Raw genomic sequence first — 22950 nt, 5'->3', positions numbered from 1 at the left:
CCACCATGTGGTTGCTGGGAATTGAACTCAGGACCTTCAGAAGAGTAGTCAGTGCTCTTACCCACTGAGCCATCTCTCCAGCCCTACAATCATCTTTCAAAGAGGAAACAGACAAGAAGGTCATAAAATTTAGATGAAATAGTAGATATAGGGATGACAGCAGTTTGGATTGGCTCCTGGCATACAGCTATAGAGCAATTTCCTAACCCTATCTGGAAAGACTGTTATCATTGGGGGTTTCTTGATCCTCAAATCTTCAGACATAAGGAAATGAGAAACCTATATCTAATCAAGTGGGGTCGAGTGCAGCTGTTAGAGTGGAGTCTCATTTTTCTGGTTTTGGGGACAAGGTAGGTGCTCTTGATGTCTTCTGGAGCTTAAGAGATCAGGGTCCTTTTGGAGTTGATGTGTAGGAAGAAGAGTTATTTTGAGGTGGTGGGGTGAGACAGAAGTCAAAACTCAGTAGATTAATGACTCTATATAATATTTACATTGTAAATGGTGATAAGATAACAAATTTAGAAAAACAGTAAAACCTTAGGCACATTTAAAAAATTGATAATATAAAATTTAAATACTATGCTTTTAGTATGATTTTACCCCTTATTGGAATGATTCTCCCTTTCCTCCAAGACTGTCATTTGTACCAGTCTCAGTAGGCTCTGGGGCAGACTGCTAGCCTCAGTATTTTAGAGAAGTAAAGTCAGGGTGCCCTTTCCAGACAGGGGTTTCTCCAAGCAGAAGGATTTTGCTAGAAGTTGGAGAATTGGTAAGCTCCTTCCCCCTACTGGTCAGCATAAAAGTCCTCTGGTCCAAGGGGAGAGTTCTTGAGTTTAGAGCCACCCCTGTGCTGCCCTTGAGAATGGAAACATTCAGTCCTTATGACTTGTCTTTCACTGACCCTCACCCGTTCTAGGACCTCTAACCCTTGGGTGATCCCCCCTACCTTTTAAAAGTGTTTTTTGTGACTCCTCCCTCAGGTTCTTGCAACTGTAGAACAAACTCCTAAGCGTAGATGGTCCACTTTTTTTTTTTTTTCCCATGAGTCCAGGACTCACCAGCCTTCTAGCATCTGCATTACAACCTGGTACATCTAGACTGGCTACACATTTACATTAGTTTTTGAAGTTTGTTCTCAGGACTCTGGTAGGAACATTTTTAATAACTTCCACACCCAATGGTTTGGTCTATGCTGCCTTGTTCCTACTTATGGGGCATTTCCAGATCTAATTCACGGTACCCAGCAAGCAATACATGGCTACTTAACTGGCACTTTAAATGCAACTCTCTCACTTGCAATATGTAGGCTTTCTCCTTCTCCCTTCATTCTCTTGCCCTGCCAATTGTATCCTCTTGCTCTACTCCTGCCTTACCTCAGAAAAAGCAGGTATCACCCTACCCTGCTCTTGCGTCAGCACCATGCTTGTGCACTTCCCTACCTTGATCCTGCCACTGTTGTGCCCTGGGAAAGGGATGCCTGTGCCTCATGGCGCCTGCTTCACCCATGACCCACAGAAGGCTCTAAGGGACACTGAGGTCAGCAGGTTGGGGAGTGGAAGAAATCAATCAAGTCACCCTGTGCCAGTCAGTCCCTCAAGTGTTAGTTGTTGTCTGGCCTATTGTGGTTCCTCGAGGGCTTCGGGCATGTGTTTCCAGCCCTGGCCCGGTGTACTGGCTGGTTTTGTGTGTCAACTTGACACAGCTGGAGTTATCACAGAGAAAGGAGCTTCAGTTGAGGAAATGCCTCCATGAGATCCAACTGTAAGGCATTTTCTCAATTAGTGATCAAGGGGGAAAGGCCCCTGGTGGGTGGGACCATCCCTGGGCTGGTAGTCTTGGTTCTATAAGAGAGCAGGCTGAGCAAGCCAGGGGAGGCAAGCCAGTAATGAACATCCCTCCATGGCTTCTGCATCAGCTCCTGCTTTCTGAACTGTTTCAGTTCCAGTCCTGACTTCCTTTGGTGATGAACAGCAGCATGGAAGTATAAGCCGAATAAACCCTTTCCTCCCCAACTTGCTTCTTGGTCATGATGTTTGTGCAGGAATAGAAACCCTGACTAAGACACCCGGGCACACCTGGTACCCCAGCCACACATATGCATGAACCTGTCTCCTGATCCCCCTTCCTCAAGCACCCCACTTGCCTAAGGATGGGTGAACTGGCCCATGTCGGGAACAGAACATTCTCAGCTCTTTTCCATGGAATCACTTGCCCATAGTTCACAGCCCAGAGCCAGGCTGCTTGGTGCTCCCATACCCCCAACACAGTCCCACAGATGGGTCCCCAGACCACTGCCAGCTGCCCTGCTGCCTGAGTCACTCTGACACAAGCTCAGAAATGTGCCTGCACTCACTCTCACCTGCCTGAACTCACCTGGACACACTCACTTTCTGTCCTTTCTCCCAGCCCAAACTGCCACTGTATACTTTCTGGTTTCTTTCCATTCTGGTCCACACCAACTCTAAGCCATGTGTGCACTGTTGGGGCCGGCCTGCGGCTCTCAAGTCTGGGTTCGAGCGTGGATGCATCTTGGAACTGAAAGAAAAGAGGGAATCTAGGCTGGTAAAGAAAGAAATGGAGTCAAGACTGTATTCTGATCAAGACTCAACTTCAATGTCAGCAAACAGGCTTTATAAAGAAGAGGGGAGGCCTATTCCCAAATTCCTTTGAAGTTGTCAGATCAGCCTTTTAGTAGGAATCCGAGAAAATCACAGTTCATAGCTAACTCTGGAAGATCTAGGCAGGTAGCAGGTAGTGGCACATCAAAGGAGAGTGATGAGAAGCAGCACAGCAGGTGGCTCCACCTAAGTGGTAGATGGCCACAGCCAGCCTTGCTAGGCTGGAAGGAGGTAACAGTGCACCAGACAAAGCTCTGCCATTTGTCTCTGTATGTGTCTCTTCATGTGCTTTTCTCTGCTAATGCAACCTGTTAAAGTCACTTAATTAAGATAAGGTTTTCTTCCTATCCTGCCTTGGAAAGATCACTGTCTACTGGACTCTGGACAACAAGCAAACAGCCAACTCTCCTAAGACTGGAACAACATCCCCATACCCATTTTCTTAGGCTTCCAAGAGACAACATGTCTCCCCAAAGTCAAGAGGAAGTAGCTAAATATCATGACAACCCTATTCCTACTTCACCAGGACATCTTTCTAATTTTTCCTTTTTTAATTAAACCAAAACAGAGGAATTTGGAATTTAGTTTGGGTTCTACCCCACAGTTATCTGGCAACAACCAGGTGTGCCTGACTCACTATAAAAGGGGCTTCTTGCCCCCTCATCTATCTTTTGCTCTCCTGCTCTTGCTTTCTTACCCTCTCTCCCTCTCCCCATTTCCTTGCCTCCTCTCTCTCCACATGCTCACGGTTGGCCTCTTCTCTCTCTCTCTCTCTCTCTCTCTCTCTCTCTCTCTCTCTCTCTCTCTCTCCTTCTTCCTTTCTCTGTCTTTACTCGCTCAACTCCCCTCCCCATGCCCTGAATAAACTATATTCTACACTCACTATACCATTGTGTGGCTGGTCCCTGAGGGGGAAGGGATGCCTTTTAATCCAGAATTTAAGAGGCAGAGACAGGTGGATCCCTCTGAGTTTTAGTCCAGTCTAATCTACAAAGTGGCTTCCAGACCAACCTTGGCTCCATAATGAGACCCTATCCAAATACATACATGCATACATACATACATACATACATACATGAGCTACCATGCTGGGCATTGCTTTAGACATAAGAATATTAATATTTAGTGAATGAAGAAGGAATCAGAGGGAGGAAGTAGGCAAATTATGAGGGAGAAAGGAAGCATATCAGTTGAAGACATGAGGGGTAGTAGAGAGACAATTATAGGTACAGAAATGTGGGTGTAGAAAAGTCATGAATGTCTTTTTTTGGTGAGACAGAAGTCAAAACTCAGTAGCTTAATGACTCATATATAATATTTACATTATAAATGGTGATAAGATAACAAATTTAGAAAAACAGTAAAACCTTAGGCACATTTAAAAAATTGATAATATAAAATTTAAATACTATGCTTTTAGTATGATTTTACCCCTTATTGTAATGATTCTCCCTTTCCTCCAAGACTGTCATTTGTACCAGTCTCAGTAGGCTCTGGGGCAGACTGCTAGCCTCAGTATTTCAGAGAAGTAAAGTCAGGGTGCCCTTTCCAGACAGGGGTTTCTCCAAGCAGAAGGGTTTTGCTAGAATTTTTGACTAAATTGCCTAGTGTCACACTCCAGAGAGGTTCAGTTGTTCTCAATTTATCATGGATGGAACTTTACATGGGCAGGGCTTTCTGTAATCAGTATTATGAAGGGATGTGGGAGACCCTCCCACCTGGATGTAATGTGTACTAGCATAGTGCTGGACACACAGCACAGCACTCCATTATACTTCAACTTGGCAATGGTGGTGGTAAGGGGAAGAAGCCATTCTGTCTGATTTGCAGTCTCATGCTCAGGCCCCTTTATATACACCTTCATGATTTTCTGCTCTGGGGTGCTCTCCATTTGCTTTTCATCAGGCCACTGCTGCTCATGTGTGCAGTCCATTGGCCAAAAGTTAATTCTGATTTGTGGGATGACTGAGGTGGCTGTGGTAGCACAGTAGCAGTGACAACAGATCACTTGTGTCACTGTCCCACAGGAATTTCATTAGCAGATACATTTTAAGATGATCAGTAGGGTGTGTATGGTAGCTATGACCCTGACTGCTGAAGCAGCAGTAGTGGGTACCTGAGCCCTTTTACATATTAGCCTTTTCTAGATGAAATTTGAAAGTATTCCCACAGTGCTGTCAGTTAGCAGATGCCCTGCAGGATGAGAGGGCTAGCCCATCATACACTGGTGCTGTTGACAGTTTCCAGGGTGTCTGATAAGTTATTTATATTTTTATTACACCATATTCTCGCATTCTCACTGGACTGTAAAAACAGAGAACAAGATAGTTGTTCTAACAAGATTAATAGAAATGATGTAAGATCATTGAGCAGTATACACTGTTGTCTTGTCCCCTCTATGCTTCCTGATGCATAGACTAGGGCTCTTAAGAAATCATTCTTCAAGCAGATCTCTGTGAGTTCAAAGACAGCCTAGTCTACAGAGTGAATTCTAGGACAGCCAGGTGGTTATACAGAGAAACCCTGTCTTGAAAAACAAAACAAAACAGCCAAAAAAAGTCCCCCAAAACAAAAAAAGAAAATAAATAATTTTCCTCCACCCTCTTCCTATTATACTCTGCTTGCTTTTTTTTTTTTTTTTTTTTGTGATGTTTGCAGTAGAACCCAGGTCTTTCCTGGTGCTCAGCAAGCTTTCTATCATTGAAAAACATTCCCAGATATTTGGGATGTTACTTAAAGGCATCAGTGGGAGATTGCAAGGCTACCTGAGAAAGTGAGGATTTAGTCTTTCCTGTGAATTCTCATTTCCTTCTGTTTGGCTTTGAGTTTCTGTCACCATCACCCAGTAATGCTGTTATATCCCTCTTTTAGAGAATGTCTAGCCCAGAAGTAGCTCAATTCTATTTGAAGTTTTACAAATTTTAAAGCCAGCTCTATTGTATCCATAAAAAGATGATGGTAGAGCCAGCTGGGAGCTGTGCCAGAATTCTCCATAACAGGCCTGTGGGACTCTCTTCCAAGGATCTAAGTTCTAATTATTTCCACTTATTCCTTTTGTTCTTGAACACTAAAACTTCTTCTAATGTCATTGTCTCTGCAATGACTTTGAATTCTCTTTTTAATTAGTTAGTAGCAGTTCTCTGCCACCTTGTTTTTTTTTTTTTTTTTTAATGTTAAATTCTTTTTGTTGAAAATATCTGCTTTCCAGGTCCCTCCCTCCCTCTACCTCCTGTGATTATTTTGTTCCCCCTTCTATGTAGGATTGAATCATCCACACTTTGATCTTCCTTCTTAAGCTCTATATGGTTTGTGGGTAGTATTGTGGGTATTCTGAGCTTTTGGGCTAATATCCACTCATCAGTGAGTGCATACCATGTGCGTTCTTTTGTGTCTGGGTTACTTCACTCAGAATGATATTTTCTAGTTCCATCCATTTGCCTGTGAATTTCATGAAGTCACCTTTGAAATATCTGAGTAGTACTCCATTGTGTAAATGAACCACATTTTCTGTATCCATTCTTCTGTTGAGGGACATCTGGGCTGTTTTTAGCTTCTGGTTGGGAAGAGAGGAGGGAGAGGGAATCAGGGGGCAGGATCAGGTATTGGAAGGGACAAGATTGAAGTATAAAGGGCCAGGAAATCAAATAAAAATATGTAGCAGAAGGGATGAGGAACTAGGGGTAGCCACAAGAAAGTTCCAGATGCCAGGGAAGTGAGAGTCTCCTAGGACACAATGGGGATGATGTTAGCAGAAATATGCAACAAAGGAGATATAGAACCTTTAGAGACCATCACCAGTAGATAGGCATGGTTCCCAGTTGAGGGTTGGGCCACTAACTCATCTCAAGATGTTTAACCTAGAAATGTTCCTCTACAAAGGAAAGACAGGGACAGAAATTGGAACAGAGTCTGAAGGAAAGGCCATCCAGAGACCACCCCACCTAGGGATCCATCCCATCTGCAGATACCAAACCCCAATACTATTGCTGTTGCCAAGAAACACTTGCTGACAGGAGACTGGTATGGCTGTTCCCTGAGAGGTTCGACCAGTACCTCACCAATACAGATGTAGATACTCACAGCCAAACATTGGACTGAACCCAACACCCCAATGGAAGAGGTAGGGGAAGGACTGAAGGAGCTGAAGAGGATTGCAATCCTATAGGAAGAACAATATCAACTAACTGGACCACACAGAGCTCCAAGAGACTAAATCACCAACCAAAAAGTATCCGTGGAGGAAATCCATGGCTCCAGATACATATGTAGCAGAGGATGGTCTTATCTGACATCAACGGGAGGGCAGGCCCTTGATCTTAGGGAGGTTTGACGACCCAGGGTAGGGGAATGTAAGAGCAGTGAGGCAGGAGTGGTTGAGTGGGTGGAGAAGCACCCTCATAGAGGCAAAAGGGAGGGTAGGGAAGGGGGATGGGATGGGAGAGTTGTGGAGGGTTAATTGGGAAAGGGGATATCATTTGAGAAATGTTAACAAATAAAGTGACCAATTAAAAAAAAAGTTTGCTCGTGTTAGAAAAAAAAAATTACCTGCTTTTAGTTGGGTGGTAGTGGTACATACCTTTAGTCCCAGAATCCCAGAAGGGAGAGGCAGGCAGATTGCTGTGATTTTTGAGTCCAACCTGGTCTACAGAGTGAGTTCCAGGATAGCCAGGGCTGCACAGTGAAACCCTGTCTTGAAAAACCAAGCAAGTAAGCAAACATGAAAGCAAACAAAACAAAACAAAAACAATACCAGCTTTTCATCTTCTAACTGAATACTGAGTAAGTCCAGTATTACTCAACTCATTTAACTAGCAATAATTCTAAGCAATGAACAATAACTTAGCAAATGTCCCTTATCTACCTATTTATTTTTAAATCATGTGTTTATTAAACTTTTTTATAGATTGGAAGTTGAAGGGTAAATTTAAGCAACTTGTTACATTATATAGATAGATGGTATTTGTTAGGGTTTTACTGCTGTGAACAGACACCATGACCAAGGCAACCCTTATTATAAACAACATTTAGTTGGGGCTGGTAACAGGTTCAGAGATTCAGTTCAGTATCATCAAGACATGACAGCATCCAGGCAGGCATTGTGCAGGCTGAACTGAGAGCTCAACATCTTCATCTGAAGGCAGTTAACAGAGTACTGGCTTCCAGGCAGCTAGGATAAGGGTTCTTAAGCCCACACCCATAGTGGCACACCTACTCCAACAGGGTCACACCTTCTAATAGTGCCACACCCTGGGCTGAGCATATACAAACCATCACAGTGACAGAACTTGGATTTGGATCTAGGTAGGCTAACTATGCATTAGGTGTTCTTAAACCCTGGGCTCAATGAGAATTTCAAATTCTGTGAGACTGAGATGTAATTGAGAAAAAGATGAAAATAACTTGGCAGGCTTGTAGTTGTAATGTAAAAGGGAGACACTGGCCAAGTTGTCTCTCATGATTAATGCTGGAAGAACTGAGGCTGGAAACCAGGGGATTCAAGGCAGCAGAACACTTATGTGCAGTTTGCACAACAAAGCTGCTTGTTATTATTACAGCTCTTTTGAAACATAGTTGTGAGTGTACAGATTGGCAGGGAAGCCTGCTTCTCAGGCAGCATACTCAAGGTTGTATAAAGGACAGCAATGTTATCTGTCTCCAGAAACATGTTTGGGGTATGGGAACATCTCTTACCCTAACTGTATCTAGAGGTGAGGAAGGCCAAAAGCATTCCTGTTTACCTTCTCATTGGTGGCATTCCAAACACCCTTTTTTTTTTTTAATTGAAAATATATTTTTTCATATAATATATTCTGATTGTGGTTTCCCCTCCCTCAACTCTTCCCAGATCCTCCTCACCATCCCCCAAATCCATATTCTTTCTTGTTCTCTTTCTCGTTCTCATTAAAAAACAGAGACATCTATAAAATATTATAAAAAGAAACAAAACCAGATGTAATAAAAACAAACAAATCTGAATAGGAAACAAACAAATAAATAAAAACAAAAAGCTAAAGATGCAAAAAATGCATATTTATACATATAGGAATCTCATAAAAATATAAAACCAGAAACTGTAATATAAGCAAAAGACCTGTAATGAAAAAACATCCCCAGACTAAGCATTATGAGACAAAAAGCCTCCAAATATACCACTGAGTTTATTTTGTGTTGGCCATCTACTGCTGGGCATGGGGCCTGCCCTTAAGTATGTTTCTATACTCAGTGAGACTGTTTCCTTTTTGAGCAGTTATTAGTCAGAGATAGCTTTTAGGTTAGGGATGGGGGACTGTGTCTAGTTTTCCTGTCAGTGCTGGGACCCCATCAGGCACACACCCATGGAGGCACTGTGCATGCTGCCACAGTCTCTGTAAGTTCATTTATATATCAGTCCTATTGAGTCTGGGAGATGCTTTTTCATTCTTGAAATTATTAATTCCTTCTGATTCTTATGCTCTTCATGCCTCCTCTTCCACACAGTATCCTGAGCTCTGAGGGGAGGGGTTTGATGGAGACATCTCATTAGGATTGAGTGCTCCTGCACATTGTCCAGTTGTAGGTTTTGGCATTTGTTCCCATTTACTGTAACAGGAAGGTGTGCTTGGTAGTTTTATTTCAACTTGACGTAAGTTCAAGTCATCTGAGAGGAGGGAATCTCAATTTAGAAAATGTCTCTATGAAATTGGACTGTAGGCAAACCTGTAGGGCATTTCCTTAATTTGTGATTGATGTCCAGCTCATTATGGGTGGTGCCATCTCTGGAGTGGTAGTTCTGTGTTTTATAGGAAATCAGACTAGAAAGCCATGATAAGAGCCAGTTAGCAGTTCACTGCCTCTGCAGGAGCTCATTCCTCCAGTTTCCTGCCTTCATTGAATTCTTGTCCTGACTTCCTTTGATGATGACCAGTGAAGTGTAAGCCAAATCATTTCTTCCCAAGTTTCTTTAGGTCATGGTATTTCATCACAGCTGTAGTAACTCTGACTCAGGCAGGAAGTTTCCTGATGATGGCTGATCAAAACTGATTAAAAAATATAGAAGAATGTTAAGAGTTATCTTATTTCTATGTTCCTCTAGCAGAACAGCAATATGTTGTTTTCCTCTAGGCACATGATCTACCTAGGCTATATCCTTGGCTACCTGAGCAGCATCAGAAATGGGTTCCATCTCATGGAACGGACCTTTAAAAAAAATCAGATAATGATTGGTTGCTCCCACACCTTTTGTGCCACTATTGCAACAGCGTATCTTACAGGCAGGTCATGATTGTAGGTCACTGTCTTTGCAGCTGTATTAGTATTTATCTTTCTCTTCTGGCAGCATGCAGAGTAAGTACCTTCCAGTAACATGTATACTAGTCAGTAGGGGAATAGGGGTGAAGACTCTAGGTAGGTACTGGCTCAACTGCTCAATGTTCATTGACTTGTATAGGTGCTGTCTTCAGCAATAGGGCTTTACCACTAATTCTTGGGTAACAATCAATAGCTTTGGCAATAACCTGGGCTTTTTGGGGTGCTTATATGAACCCCTTTTGGCCAAGAGCTCAATTAGATGTACCCCATTCTTAGAAGTTTCATTTGGTGGCAAGATATATCTAGTTGGGGCTTTGTCTCCCTGTTTTGTTTTGGTAATTACACTTAGATTTCTTATGAAATGTCAGCATCAGATGGTCCCATGCCTATGTCTAAAGTTTATTAATTCTCTCAAACCCCAACAGTAATTATCCTTTTTAAATTACCCCATTGGACTAAAATTTGTGAAGTGTATATTATACAGGAAAAGAACTAACCTCACATATGTGGGGGGATATTTCAGTTAAGAGTATGTCATCTATATGATTATCAATAGCTCTATCTTATAAATGAGAAATCCAAGACACTGAGTTTAACTGACTTGTCCAAGGTCATACTAAACAATTGATAAAAATGAGTTTTAAACTCAGGTATTCTGTCTCCAACTGCTTTTCTAACTCATTCTATATCATTACATCTCACAGGAACGGATATGTGGGAGAGTTTCTGTGGATATTAAAATTAGATTTGTCCTTAGAAAGATTGGTGCTTCTCTCTGTGATCCAGCTTCCCTATAGGAGTCCCCTAATATCCTCCATGAGGATTTTCTTGCAGGCCAATCCAGTAGCACGCTGCAAACGCTGTTGCAGCTCCAGGTGCCCACTTTCTGAGTTTTTATTGTTCTGAAATAACTAAGTTGAAGAACAGTATAAAGTTTTAAAAACATATCATTAAAGATTTTGCCTTAAAGTGTCAATAGAATTTTGGACTTTATTCCCTGCTATAGTTGTCTGTACATTCTACATGTGGAGTTTTTCTGTCTATGTGTGTGTCTTATGAAGTTGGAGGCCTCCTCCAGTGAAAGGCTTGGGTGAAATATCAATTCATTTCTGTGTCTGCACTGCAGAATATACAGCCTTGACATTTTGTAAATATCAATTAAATTTAACTTTTGGAAAAAAGACCAACTTGAAAATCCCCTTTGTTAGTATTCTTTTGTACATGCCATTAACCCAGAAAGGATCCCAAAGATGAAGAAAAAAGGGGTACAGTGGTGAAAAGGTTGTATTGTCTAATTTAGACACGCAAATGACTTTCTGTAATGATCTCTCATGGGGGTTATTAGGTGAGAAGTTACTATAGAACGTCCTTGGCACCTGGCATAGTAATACTCAATAAATAGCAACTACTGTTAAACAATGAAACATTTAAATCATATGCAAAAAACCAAGCAGAGATCGAAATTCCCTGTAGATACACTGAAAACCATTTTTTGGTACTGGCTGATTGACATGTAAATTACTTTTAACGTTCTTAAAGTAATTTCCTTTAACAGAAAGTCATACTGATAAGAAAAACCAAACATTAAAAATTTGAGCAAACCATCAAGGCCACAGTCTGTTAATACAATAAATAGGAGTTAAATTCACATTTCTGTGAGTCTAGAGTTTAGGCCCTTCCTGATAGAGTTTTGCTTCTCTGTTTCCCCAGGCCTGTGCTGGACCCCTAAGCTGGGCAATGGATTTCAAACTCTCTCTTCCACACTAGGTAAGATTCTTACCCCAGATACAAACACTCAAAAATCTCAAGTATCCTTTGTGAAGATGATGGCTAAAATTTCTAATCCCAGTTAGAATAGAAAAATATACCTTCACTTCCCCCTACATGGAAGGAGATTTCTATAAAATGTCCATGGAATGTTTAACATTTACATCTCACTAACCTTCACTTCTCTTGCCAAATTAGTACCTGGAAAAAGGGCAATGTGATGATGAACTAGACTGATTAATAAGCAGTATTTAATAATTATTTCCTCTTTTTACATATCCACATCCACAATGCTGAGCAGTGCTACTGACCATTATTAGACAAACTGGAGTTTGTCTAAAAGATATATTAACTGCATTTGGAATGTGTTAATATTTCTACATGTTTTTAAGATACCTCATGAGATTAGAATAACTGTATCATATTTACTATATCAGTAAAGTATGGAGTCTAGAAATACTTCAGTTATTTCAAATTCAGGAATCTCTCAGTAAAGTAGTTCTTAGCCTTGTGGATACAGATGACATGGAGAAGTAGAAAAGCAGATCTTATTGCCCATTATTTTTCTTGTTTCTTACCATTTTATCTAGAGGCATGCTGCTGACAATCAGTAGCTTGAGATTCAGTGGACTTGATCACCTCTCTTTCCCCTGGCTGAAGTATTTTAAGGGTGACAGGCCACCTGTCTGTTTCGCAATGAAACTGAGTGGAAGTCCCCAGTCCCTACCTCCCAATTCTCTCCTGCTCTTACCTCACCTGAACAGGGCCATGGCATTACTGCTGATATAGACCAAGAATGACCATTTCTATGGCCTTTTTGTACTCAATTGGACCTTTTAGTAAGATTCAGTGTCAGTGGCAAGGTAGTGGTGACAACAAGCACTCTATGTTGTCAGCTTTTGAAGCTTCATTGCTTTGGGTCAGTTTTATACTACTAATCAAAGTACTGGAGTACTTTGGATAATTTGTAAGAAGCAAGAATGATTGGTTTGTGGTTCTGGGGGGTTCAAGAGGACGATGTTGACGTGTACCTGGCCCTCACCAGCCTCAGGGCAGGTGATATCACTCTGGATGGGGAAGGAGTACCAGCAAGAGTAGTCAGCATCACTAATCCTCTGGAGAGGATTAGGGGCAGTGTCAAGCTTATACAGAATAACTTGCTCTGTGGGAGCATCCTGAAAGAAAGAGTGAGACATATTTCCTTCAAGAAAAATATTAATCTTTCAGAAAGACCTAATCTTTACACACTAAGATTTCCTCGGCCATGCTGTAACCTGTGTTCATCTTGAGCCTTTGAGGGACAAATTATACACAAACCATGTTATGGTCTATGCTGGATATTTCCTGTGATCCTTATGCAACTCCCCAAATATTTTATTTTTGAAATATTAAAGGAGAGTATAATGAGTTTAGATTTATCTGCTGCTTTTTCCACCTGTGTAAAATATTTTTGTTTGCTGAACCATTTGAAAATAAGTGGCAGATATCATGGTGCTTCACATATATCTCTCAAAAAGAAGCTCATGAGTATCATGCCATCATCGCAAATTGGAAACAGAACATGAAGAATATCATGGAGTATAGTTCACTTTCAAGTTTTCTTTATTTACAAATGTCCTCACTAGCTACTTTTTAGGCAATATAATCAAAGCTCTATGACCACCCTCATGCATTAAATCATCTTTGTGAATTTTAAATGCTCCAAGATTCAACTTGCATTAAGGATACTTCTAAAGCCAGTGAGCTTTCTTTGGGTTACTTATAAGAGTATGGATGAGGAGTTACCCACAGGAGCAGAAATGACTCAAAGACAGCCAAATTACCAAATCCCACTACAGCAATCTTCAGTTTGCTGAAAGGGCTGGAGAGTATCTTTTCCAGGCAGCTTGATGGGTCCTTGTATCTTCCAGGCCACTCAGTTGGTCTGAGAGTCTTCTAGGTAAATGTATCTCAGCAATCCTTACTATCTGTATAGAACTGGGGAGGGAGGGCCTGGTGTATCTGCTCAGTTTTAGAGACTTTCTAAAACTTATGAGTTGTTTACTTTTTGAGCTTAAGGACCTTCCCTGAAGGATGGAATGTTTTACCTTCTATTAGAGCATCCTCTTTTTTTAAGACTCTTCCTTCTAAGGTAGAGGTTTTATCTCAGAGTAAATTGCTTAACAACAGGAGCTGAATATTCTAACATCTTCTTTGCAGTTTTAAGATGAGGTAGGAGGCAAGGGCCTGTCATTGTTTAGTGCTACCCTAGCTAGGAAGAGGATAATGTAATGATTATACAATATGGCTTCAAATTCACTAGTACTAAATTATTTTGTCTTCAGATCCTCTTTCTGTTTCTTTTTTAAAAATCCATTCTCACAAGATACTTTATTTTTGCTTTTAATTTTTTATTTTATTTTATGAGATGCAATTTCATCACTTTTCCCTTCCCCTTCCTTTCTCCAAGCCCTCCTATGGATTCCTCCTCACTTGCTTTCAAGTCCATAGCTACCTCTTTTCATGAACTGTTGTTACATACATATGTATGTACACATATATTCATAAATACATAAATACAAACTGCTCAGTCTATACAGTGTCACTTGAGATTGACCATCTTGGAAGTGTAAAGTTCATGTACTCTACCCCGGGGAAAACTATTTCTCTTACTCTCAGCATTCATTAGTTGCTTATAGTTCTTTGTGTAGGGTTGAGGTTTACTCATTGCTGAATGAATTCTCTGCCCTAAAACTGCCTGACCAGTTTTTATTTCCTGTTTTTATCACTCCTGTCTCTACCACAGTACTAGGATTACAGATAAACACTACCACACCCAGCTCCCATGTGTGTGCTAGGGATGTGAACTTAAGTGATTCTTGATCTTGATAATTTGATGATCAACACTAACCATTACAGCTTCCCACTTCTATGGGAACAGAGTCTATTTCACATGGGTAGGTATCATAAAGCTAACTGACACAGAAATATATAGTTAATCTACACAGTACTAAAGTTTTTTGCTAGCTAGACATGGTGGCACACACCTTTAATACCAACATTGAGAAGACAGAAACCAGTAAATCTTTATGAGTTCCAAGACAGCTGGGTCTAGAGAGCAAGAACTTGTCTCAAAAACTAGCAAACAAACACAACAAACAGACAACAAGCTTTTTGCTAGTGGCTTGTGTATTTTATTGGAAGGGCCTTGGTCCTTTGGGTCAGTGAACCCACCTGAGAGCAGCTTCTAGATAAACCTGCCTTTATATACTCTAATCTGGTTTAAATTGGCTTACTTCACTGGAAAAGAAATAATCTATCAGTGCTTATAAAGACTGAACCAGTTAATGATGGATCTTAGAATATATTTAGGTTGACATATGTCTTAGTTAGGTTTTACTGCTGTGAACAGACACCATGACCAAGACAACTCTTATAAAAGACAATATTTAATTAGGATTGCCTAACAGGTTTAGAGGTTCAATCCATTATCAGCAAGACAGGAACATGGCAACATCCAGGCAGGCATGATGCAGGAGGAGCTGAGAGCTCTACATCTCATTGCAAAGGCAAACATGAGAAGAGTACTTCTAGACAGCTATAACAAGTGTCTTAAAGCCTACACCCATAGTGACACACTTCCTCCTACAGGGCCACATCTACTCCAACAAGGCCTCAGCTCCTAATAGTGCCACTTCTCAGGCCAAGCATACTCAAACTATCACGTTCTGCTCCTAGTCTTGTTCAAACACACGAGTCTATGGGGCCATACCTAGCCATAGCATAATGCAAACTACATTTAATTCAATTTCAAAGGTCCCCATAGTCTTTAGCAGTTTCAGCAATGTTAAAAGTCCAAAGTTCAAGGTTTCTTCTGAGATACATTCAGTCTCTTAATTATAATCCTGTACAAAGTAAAAGAATACTGGACCACAGCAAGATAGAAAAACAACTGGGCAAACTCCAATCTCCATGTCTCCATGTTTGATGTCAAAGTACTCTCCAGACCTCCAACTCCTTTCATCCTTGCTGACTGCTGTTGGCAGATCTGACATTTAGCAACAACAAACTTCATTCCCTTGGGCTGATTCTACTCCCTCTTAGCAGCTTTCCTGGGCAGGTATCTTGCAGCTTTGACATCTTTAACATCTTGGATTATTCAAGTCAACTTCAACTTCACAGCTTCTTATTTCAATGTCTGGGATCAACACACAATCTTCTGGGCTACTTCAAAGGGCTTGGGTCATATCTAAAGCTCTGTACCCTGTAGCATTCTAGGCTCTTGTTGATTCCACTCCACTGCTGCTGCTGCTGTTCTTGGTAATCATCCCATGGCACTGGCATCTCCAATATGCTGGGGTCTTATACTGCAATGAGGCTTCACCAACAGCCTCTCAGGCTCTCTTCATGGTGCCTCAACTTTATTGTGTGATCCCTTCAGTCCTGGGCTGTCAACTGCAACTGAGGTTACAACCAATAGCCTTCCCTGACCTCTCACAGTCCCCAAGCATCAGCTGCTTTCCATGGCACCTTCATACCTTTAAAACACCTGGGTGATTCTTACATAGTATCAAGTCCAGATGCAGCAAGAGCACAATCTTGGTTTTCTAGAACACAGCTTCTTTATGCTTTCAGAAAATATTTCCCAGAAGATTTCACCTTAGTGATGCTTGTCTTTTCTTAATCACCACTGATTTCTTAGCTCCAGCTAACCAGCATCAATTGTCCCAGTAGTCCCTTCTGTTCTTGACTCTGAAATGAGTGGCATGTTGCCATAGCTGTCAGGTTCTACTGCTTGCTGGGGCTAGAACATGGTACCCCTTACCTATTATATTATCACCAGCCTTCTGTTTTTTAACTCCTTAACTGCCTAAGCTTGGTTGTCCTGAAACTTTCTCTGTAGATTGACCTTGAACTCAGAGATCTGCATGTATTTGCCTCCTAAATGCTGGGATAAAAGGCATGTACCACCATGCCTGGACTTAAGCTTTTCTCTATTTGGAACTTGCTCTAGACCAGGCTGGCCTAGAACTCAGGAATATGCTTGCCTCTACCTCCTTGGATTAAAGGTGTATACTACCATGCTTGGACCTAAGCTAAACTGAGTTGGATCTTTCCCCAAAGACACTACTTGCTTAGTCTGTTTATCTCCTTGAACATAGAATTCAGCTCCATTTTACTTCCTGGTACTCCTTTACTGCTTGAACCATATATTATATATTTCTCTTTATTTTATATATTTTATATTTTTCCTTTCTCAGCTTGATCCTTTTCATTAAAATGTTCTTCATAAGAATGAACTTTAGTAACCACACAACAAAATTTATGCCAGGCTCTTTTGAGACTTCCTTTGTCAAATAATTATCTCTTCACTTTAGCCTTAGGCAGACCTTTCAGACAATGGCAAAAAGCAGCCATATTCTTAACCAAAATACTACAAAAATAGTCTCTAATCCACATACTGAAAATTTTCACCATTGAAACAATTTGGGCCAGGTCTGCACAATTCAAATTGTTTTTAGCAACAAAGTCTTCAATATTCCTATTAGGATAGCCTATTAAGCCTCACTTTGCTTTCCAAATTCAAAGTCCCAAAATCCACATTCTTCCCAACAGAAGCATGGTCAGGCTTATCACAGCAATATCCCATTCCCTGGCAACAACTTCTGTCTTAGTTAGGGTTTTACTGCTGTGAACAGACACCATGACCAAGGCAACTCTTATGAAGGACAACATTTAATTGGGACTTGCTTACAGGTTCAGAAGTTTAGTCAATTATCAACAAGGCAAGAGCATAGCAGCATCCAGGCAGGCATGGTGCAGGAGGAGCTGAAAGCTCTACATGTCATTCCAAAGGGAAACAGGAAAAGACTGACTTCCAGACAGAAATGACAAAAGTCTTAAAACATACACCCATAGTGACACACTTTCCCCAAAGGCCACATCTACTCCAACAAGGCCTCATCTCCTAATAGTGCCACTCCCTGGGTCAAGAATATTCAAATAACCACAACATATAAATAAACTGTTGTAACATTTGGTGTTTACTCATTTAGCCTATGATACAATGCCATATGTGCCCACCTACTAGGTAAATGATATGTAAGGACAAGAAGGGGACATCTGGCTACATTCGTGGTTTTTTTTTTTTTTTATTAGATATTTTCTTTATTTACATTTCAGATGCTATCCTGAAAGTTCTCTATACCCCCCCCACCCTGTTCCCCTACCCACTCACTCCCACTTCTTGGCCCTGGTGTTCCCTTATACTGGGGCATATAAAGTTTGCAAGACCAAGGGGCCTTTCTTCCCAATGATGGCCTCATTAGTGGTTTTTAAGACATGTGAAAAATAAATATAAAACAATAAGGAATTTGGTAGATACACTCATGAATGAGAAACTGAATTTTATTTTATTGTGTGTGTGTGTTTGGGAGGAGGTGGAGCTAGAGCAGTTTTGGCCTTATGTCTATAATTTGAGAGAGGATGGCACAAGTTGCCACGAAGAGGCTCATGTCATTGTGTATTGTCTTCAGCATTACCAGAGGATATAGTTAGAAGCATTTTTATGATTTGAACCTGAAATGTCATGCCCTAAGCTTATGTCTTGAAGTTTATTTGTCCACTGGTGTTATTAGGGAGGCTATGGAACCTTTATGAAGTGCAGCCTAATTTGTATAACTAGGTCATTTAGGGGAAGGCCTTTGAAGGTTACTGGTACTCTTCTGAGCTACCACCACGTGAACAACATATGCCACATGGTGTTATTGTTGGAGACTGACCCACTATCCCATCTGCTTCCAGGCATAGTGGGCAGATATCCTGAACCAAAATAAATCTTTTGTTCCTTAAATATTTTTCTGTCAGATAATGTGATCAGAACAATGTAACTAATATACAGAAGACTGATACCAGGAGTATGGTCATAGCTTTCATTAAATCTGAGCATGTGACTCTTAGACTCTTGGAAATCATTTGCAGAAGGAAGATGGAAAAATTTGAAGGTATGTGTTAGAGAAGCCCTAGAATTCAGAAAGAAAGTTTATAGGGATATTCAGAAGAAAGGTAAGGCTCCAAAGGGGTCTCAGATAGTGGGAGACAGAGAAGACCTCCTATGCAGTTCCTCTCTGAAGTCTTGGGTTGTTGATGCAGGTATAAGGAGACAGATAATAACTGGAAGCAGAGGTTTGCTGCCCGCGGGCGTGAGGTGGGAGACGACTAAACTGTACTCCTGGGAGATACAGATAAGTTACCTCCCCCCCCCCACCCCGCCCCAGATCCCTGATCTACGCACCCACTCAAAGACATTCCTAACCCTGTGACAGTCCACAGAAAGAAGAGGAGGAGTTGGTGGTGTTTGTAGTAACAGGATGAGAAAGTGTGAGACTTCCTGTTATGTATGTGTGACAGCTGGTGATAAGTGGAGGGGCCTGTGCAGGAAATCCGTTCAGCTTCTGCAGTGTGACCTCCCCGAAACTTGGCAGCTCCTTTAGTCTAGACGTTGATGGCAGGACAAAGAGGCGCCTGCACCATGAGCGATGTGGTAGAGAGGAGCTTGGAAGGACCCTTAGCACTGACTACAGACAAGTCCTCCCAGAAAAGGGGAGACTTGGTAGAAATATTAACTGGGGAGAAGGTAAAATTTGATGATACAAGACTTTCTTTAATTCTTCAGAATGGCCTGGAGACGCTTAGAGAGGAAAATGCTTTGACAGACGTCATCTTGTGTGTGGATATTCAGGAATTCTCTTGCCATCGAGTGGTGCTTGCTGCAGCCAGCAACTATTTCAGGTCAGTCTGCTTTGAATCCGAGTTAAACTGCATGTATATTGCAAGGAAAACATCTGTAGATGCGAGAGCTCTGTAATCTACAAGACTGAGCAAGCTCAGTCTGATTTGTTTGCTGTTACATTTATGGTTATATATATTCTTACATAGAGTATGTTAGGCATCATGCTGTATTATATATTACCTTATGTACTATATATAATATAAATATGTATGCTTATACACTAAGGTTTGTGCCTACTTAAAATGTAAGAAAGGAAACTATCAACCTTTAGAATTTTGATTTAGGTCAAGAGAAACTGGGACCATTTAGAAGCAGTATTTTATTATTTATTATTTGGAACCTTTCATCTCATCCTTGGTCTGATTCCACCATTCTGATGCTTTTCTTTGAAAGACTTAATTCTCTGTCTTAATATCCGTTATCATCTCTTAGACTCAAGCTAACATACTTTAAAAATATGTTTTGTTATCTTTTACCTTGACAAGTGTACTTTGGTAATGATAAAATTGAAAATATGCTTTAAACACACACACACACACACACACACACACACACACACACACACACACACACTATGTCCTTGATTAAGGGTGTGACGTTACTTAAGCCAGGGGGATTTTTTCCTCTTTCTTCAGTTTTACTAATGTGTTTAAAACATGATGTTGTCTTTGTTCATCAGTAGAGGTAGAGAAAAAAAAATGTGGAGTCACTCTTGGAGTTACAACATAACTTGCTGAAAATTAGGGGTTTCTGGTGTGCAAGGAGTGGTGGGAAGGACAAACAATTCAAGAAGCCTCTGGATGTGCAAGGCTCCTGAGGTGTCATAGTGAGATGACCTGGGGTTGGAAGACCTGTTTCTATGTCACTTGAGCCCTTTGTTGGCCATGAGATTTTAGGTGACTTTTCTGTTACTCTGAATTTCAACTGGTAGATGGGTACAGTGACAGTTTTCTTTTATCATTGTTGTAATGATCCTCTTAGTGAAAAGACCTCACACAGCGCCTGGTAGATACATTTGTTCATAAAATCTTTGTTGAAACCTTGTATGAATATAGCTGGACCAGCATTGTCAACATTAGTGTGGTAATGACAGAGAACCAGTGAGTAAGGATGGTGTGGATAAGGGAGGTGTTTTGGAAAGTAGGGGGAAAAAAATCACTTTATTTTTAGTGAGATTTTCCTACCTTTCAGTTCTGGTTGAGGATTTTAAGAAAATAACATGTGAATATATATAATATTTTCAAAAATCACATATTTCAAATAAAATATGATTATATATAATCAAATATATAAACATCAAGCAAATACATATACATATATAGCTCAGATCATTCATTCATATATATATTTGTATTTTATTTGGGGTAGTTAGGAGAAGGTTTTTCTTTAGAATTCAAAGAACAGAGTTAAACAGTTGTATGTAAAGAGCTTCCATATGTTGACAAGGCCAGAGGCAGGGCCTATGTGAATTGAGGGAAGTCATGACTGCTTTCTACCACAAACAACAGTCACTGGTTTCGCTTTGCACTGGCATGATAGAGGTGACAGATGCCCCCTTTTCAGATGAGGAAATGAAAACTGCACATTACTTACCTGGCCATTGCAGGAGCAAGGACTTCACACATTCTAAGAGTCTTTGTTTTAACTGCCATATGAGTTGCCACTAAGTATGGAGCATCATTCTATCTGCAGCATATCTTGGTAAAATATAAGCATGGTCATAAAAATGGGTTGACACAAACACACTGCTTAACCTGCCCCTGTAATGGCCACTAGTTTTCCCATTCAAGAGGGAATGAAAGCCAATTTGTCTCAGTGCCCTGGGTATTCGTTTTCAGTTTATTCTTTATGTTTTGAGTCACTGAGAAACTGCTATCATTGGTTGGTAGTTTCATAGGTGTGTTTGCTTGCTTAGCAGACAGGACTATTGGCTGGCTTCCCCTGAGACATCAATTTTTTTGGTTCTTGGTCCTCTCCTCATAAACAGAAGGTGCTTTAGTTCAGATCTATCCTTGCCAATACAGAAAACACTCTGTTGGTCCTCAAGGCCAGTATGGCAGTAAGAAGCTGGAGCACACACAGGTGTAAGTGTCTGCTTGTGGATGTAGACTTTCTTAACCTTTCTTTAGATTTACATCTAAGTATATCCAATGTAGTTTTCCTCCTATAATGGATACAGGTCTGGCTATAGGACTCTGTTTTCTGTTCATTGAGCAACTGTGTGGGATAGGCTTTGTACTACATGCACTTAGCCCATTTAATGTGTACAAAATTTTGTGTTCAACAATTTTGTGCATAATAATATTGTGTTTGTCTTATACATGGTGGGGGCTGAAGTCTAGGTGCCAGTTAATTAAAAAAAAAAGTCAACTTGAATCCTAAGACCAAGGATCAGCATTGGGTCTGACAGTGACTCACTGCCTCTTTGCTTTGTTTCTAAGGTTTTGGAAGGGGTGAGACATCTGTTAAAGTAGTGACACCACTGAAGAACAAGATTAGCAACCTCTGTATATGGTACAGAGCAGGCACCACTTGCCTCAAACTCTGCCCATGGCCTTGTCAATAAATATATGGGAGTTGTTTAACTCACAACAACCTGCTCTTCCTGCTCATCGCACACATAGAAAAGCAATTGCCAGAATTTATTTGTGCACCAGAAAAATGATAGGGTAGGAATGTGTCAGCCAAACAGGGACATTATTAGTCATCCAGACAGTGATTTCCCTTTGTGGACCTATTTTAAAGTCTTGGGAGAAACAAGGAAGTTGGAGAAAAATGTGTTTTGTGAAGATTGAGAAATGAACAAAGGAGAATAAACCTTAAAAGTTAGCTTCTTGGCTCTGTAGATCAGGGAGGAACTGTTTGGCCTCTCTAAGACCCAGCAACCATATCTGCAGCTAAAGATTTGCAGGTCTACATTTGAAAGTGAAAAGTGAGTTGTCATAGAATGCAAATAATAAAACAGTTCATTTATTCATCTGTTTGCTTAAAAACACGTTGTATGTGGCAGTAAGTCAGATTTTTTTTTTTTAAGAAATGCCCCTGGCTTATTTGAGAAGATAAATGTATGTGTGTAGTAGTATGTATAGTCTTGAAAAATCCCCTCCCAAGCAGTGTAGAGAGGCAAATCCAGTAAAGAACCAGGTGCAAGGAGGTCAGGCAGTAGTTGAGATCTTAACCGTTCAGCCTGTGTCAGGAGGAGCCCAATGTCTACAGAATCCTGAAGGCCATAGTACAGAGCAGAGGTTCTCAACCTATAGGTCATGCCTCCCCTGGAAAATCTCCAATTCCAAGAAAGATTTGTATTATGATTCATAACAGTAGTAAAATTACAGATTCCAAGAGGTAGGAATTCAAATAAGGTCAGCTTTAGCACATTACTAGATCATAGGAAGACTGGAATGAGGCAGAGACCAGAGAAGGCAGAATCTCAGGCCTTTAGGATGCCACCTCTCTCTCTCTCTTCTCTCTCTCTCTCTCTCTCTCTCTCTCTCTCTCTCTCTCTCT

At 40.8% G+C, this 22950-nt stretch overlaps 1 protein-coding gene across 1 annotated transcript in view; it reads left to right on the top strand.

Moving 5' to 3' along the window:
- The first annotated feature begins 19109 nt into the window (after positions 1-19109).
- The window catches only part of Klhl6 (kelch like family member 6), a 38941-nt gene continuing 35100 nt past the window's right edge, over positions 19110-22950 (top strand). The window contains exon 1 of the mRNA XM_021185382.1: positions 19110-19442. Within this exon, the coding sequence (XP_021041041.1) occupies positions 19156-19442 (287 nt within the window). The 5' untranslated portion in view covers positions 19110-19155. The remainder of the gene's footprint in view (positions 19443-22950) is intronic.

Source organism: Mus caroli, chromosome 16, assembly GCF_900094665.2.
Source record: "Mus caroli chromosome 16, CAROLI_EIJ_v1.1, whole genome shotgun sequence".
Lineage (NCBI taxonomy): Eukaryota > Metazoa > Chordata > Mammalia > Rodentia > Muridae > Mus > Mus caroli.
Note: the sequence above shows the minus strand (reverse complement) of the source record. Positions and strands in the feature narration are given on the sequence as shown.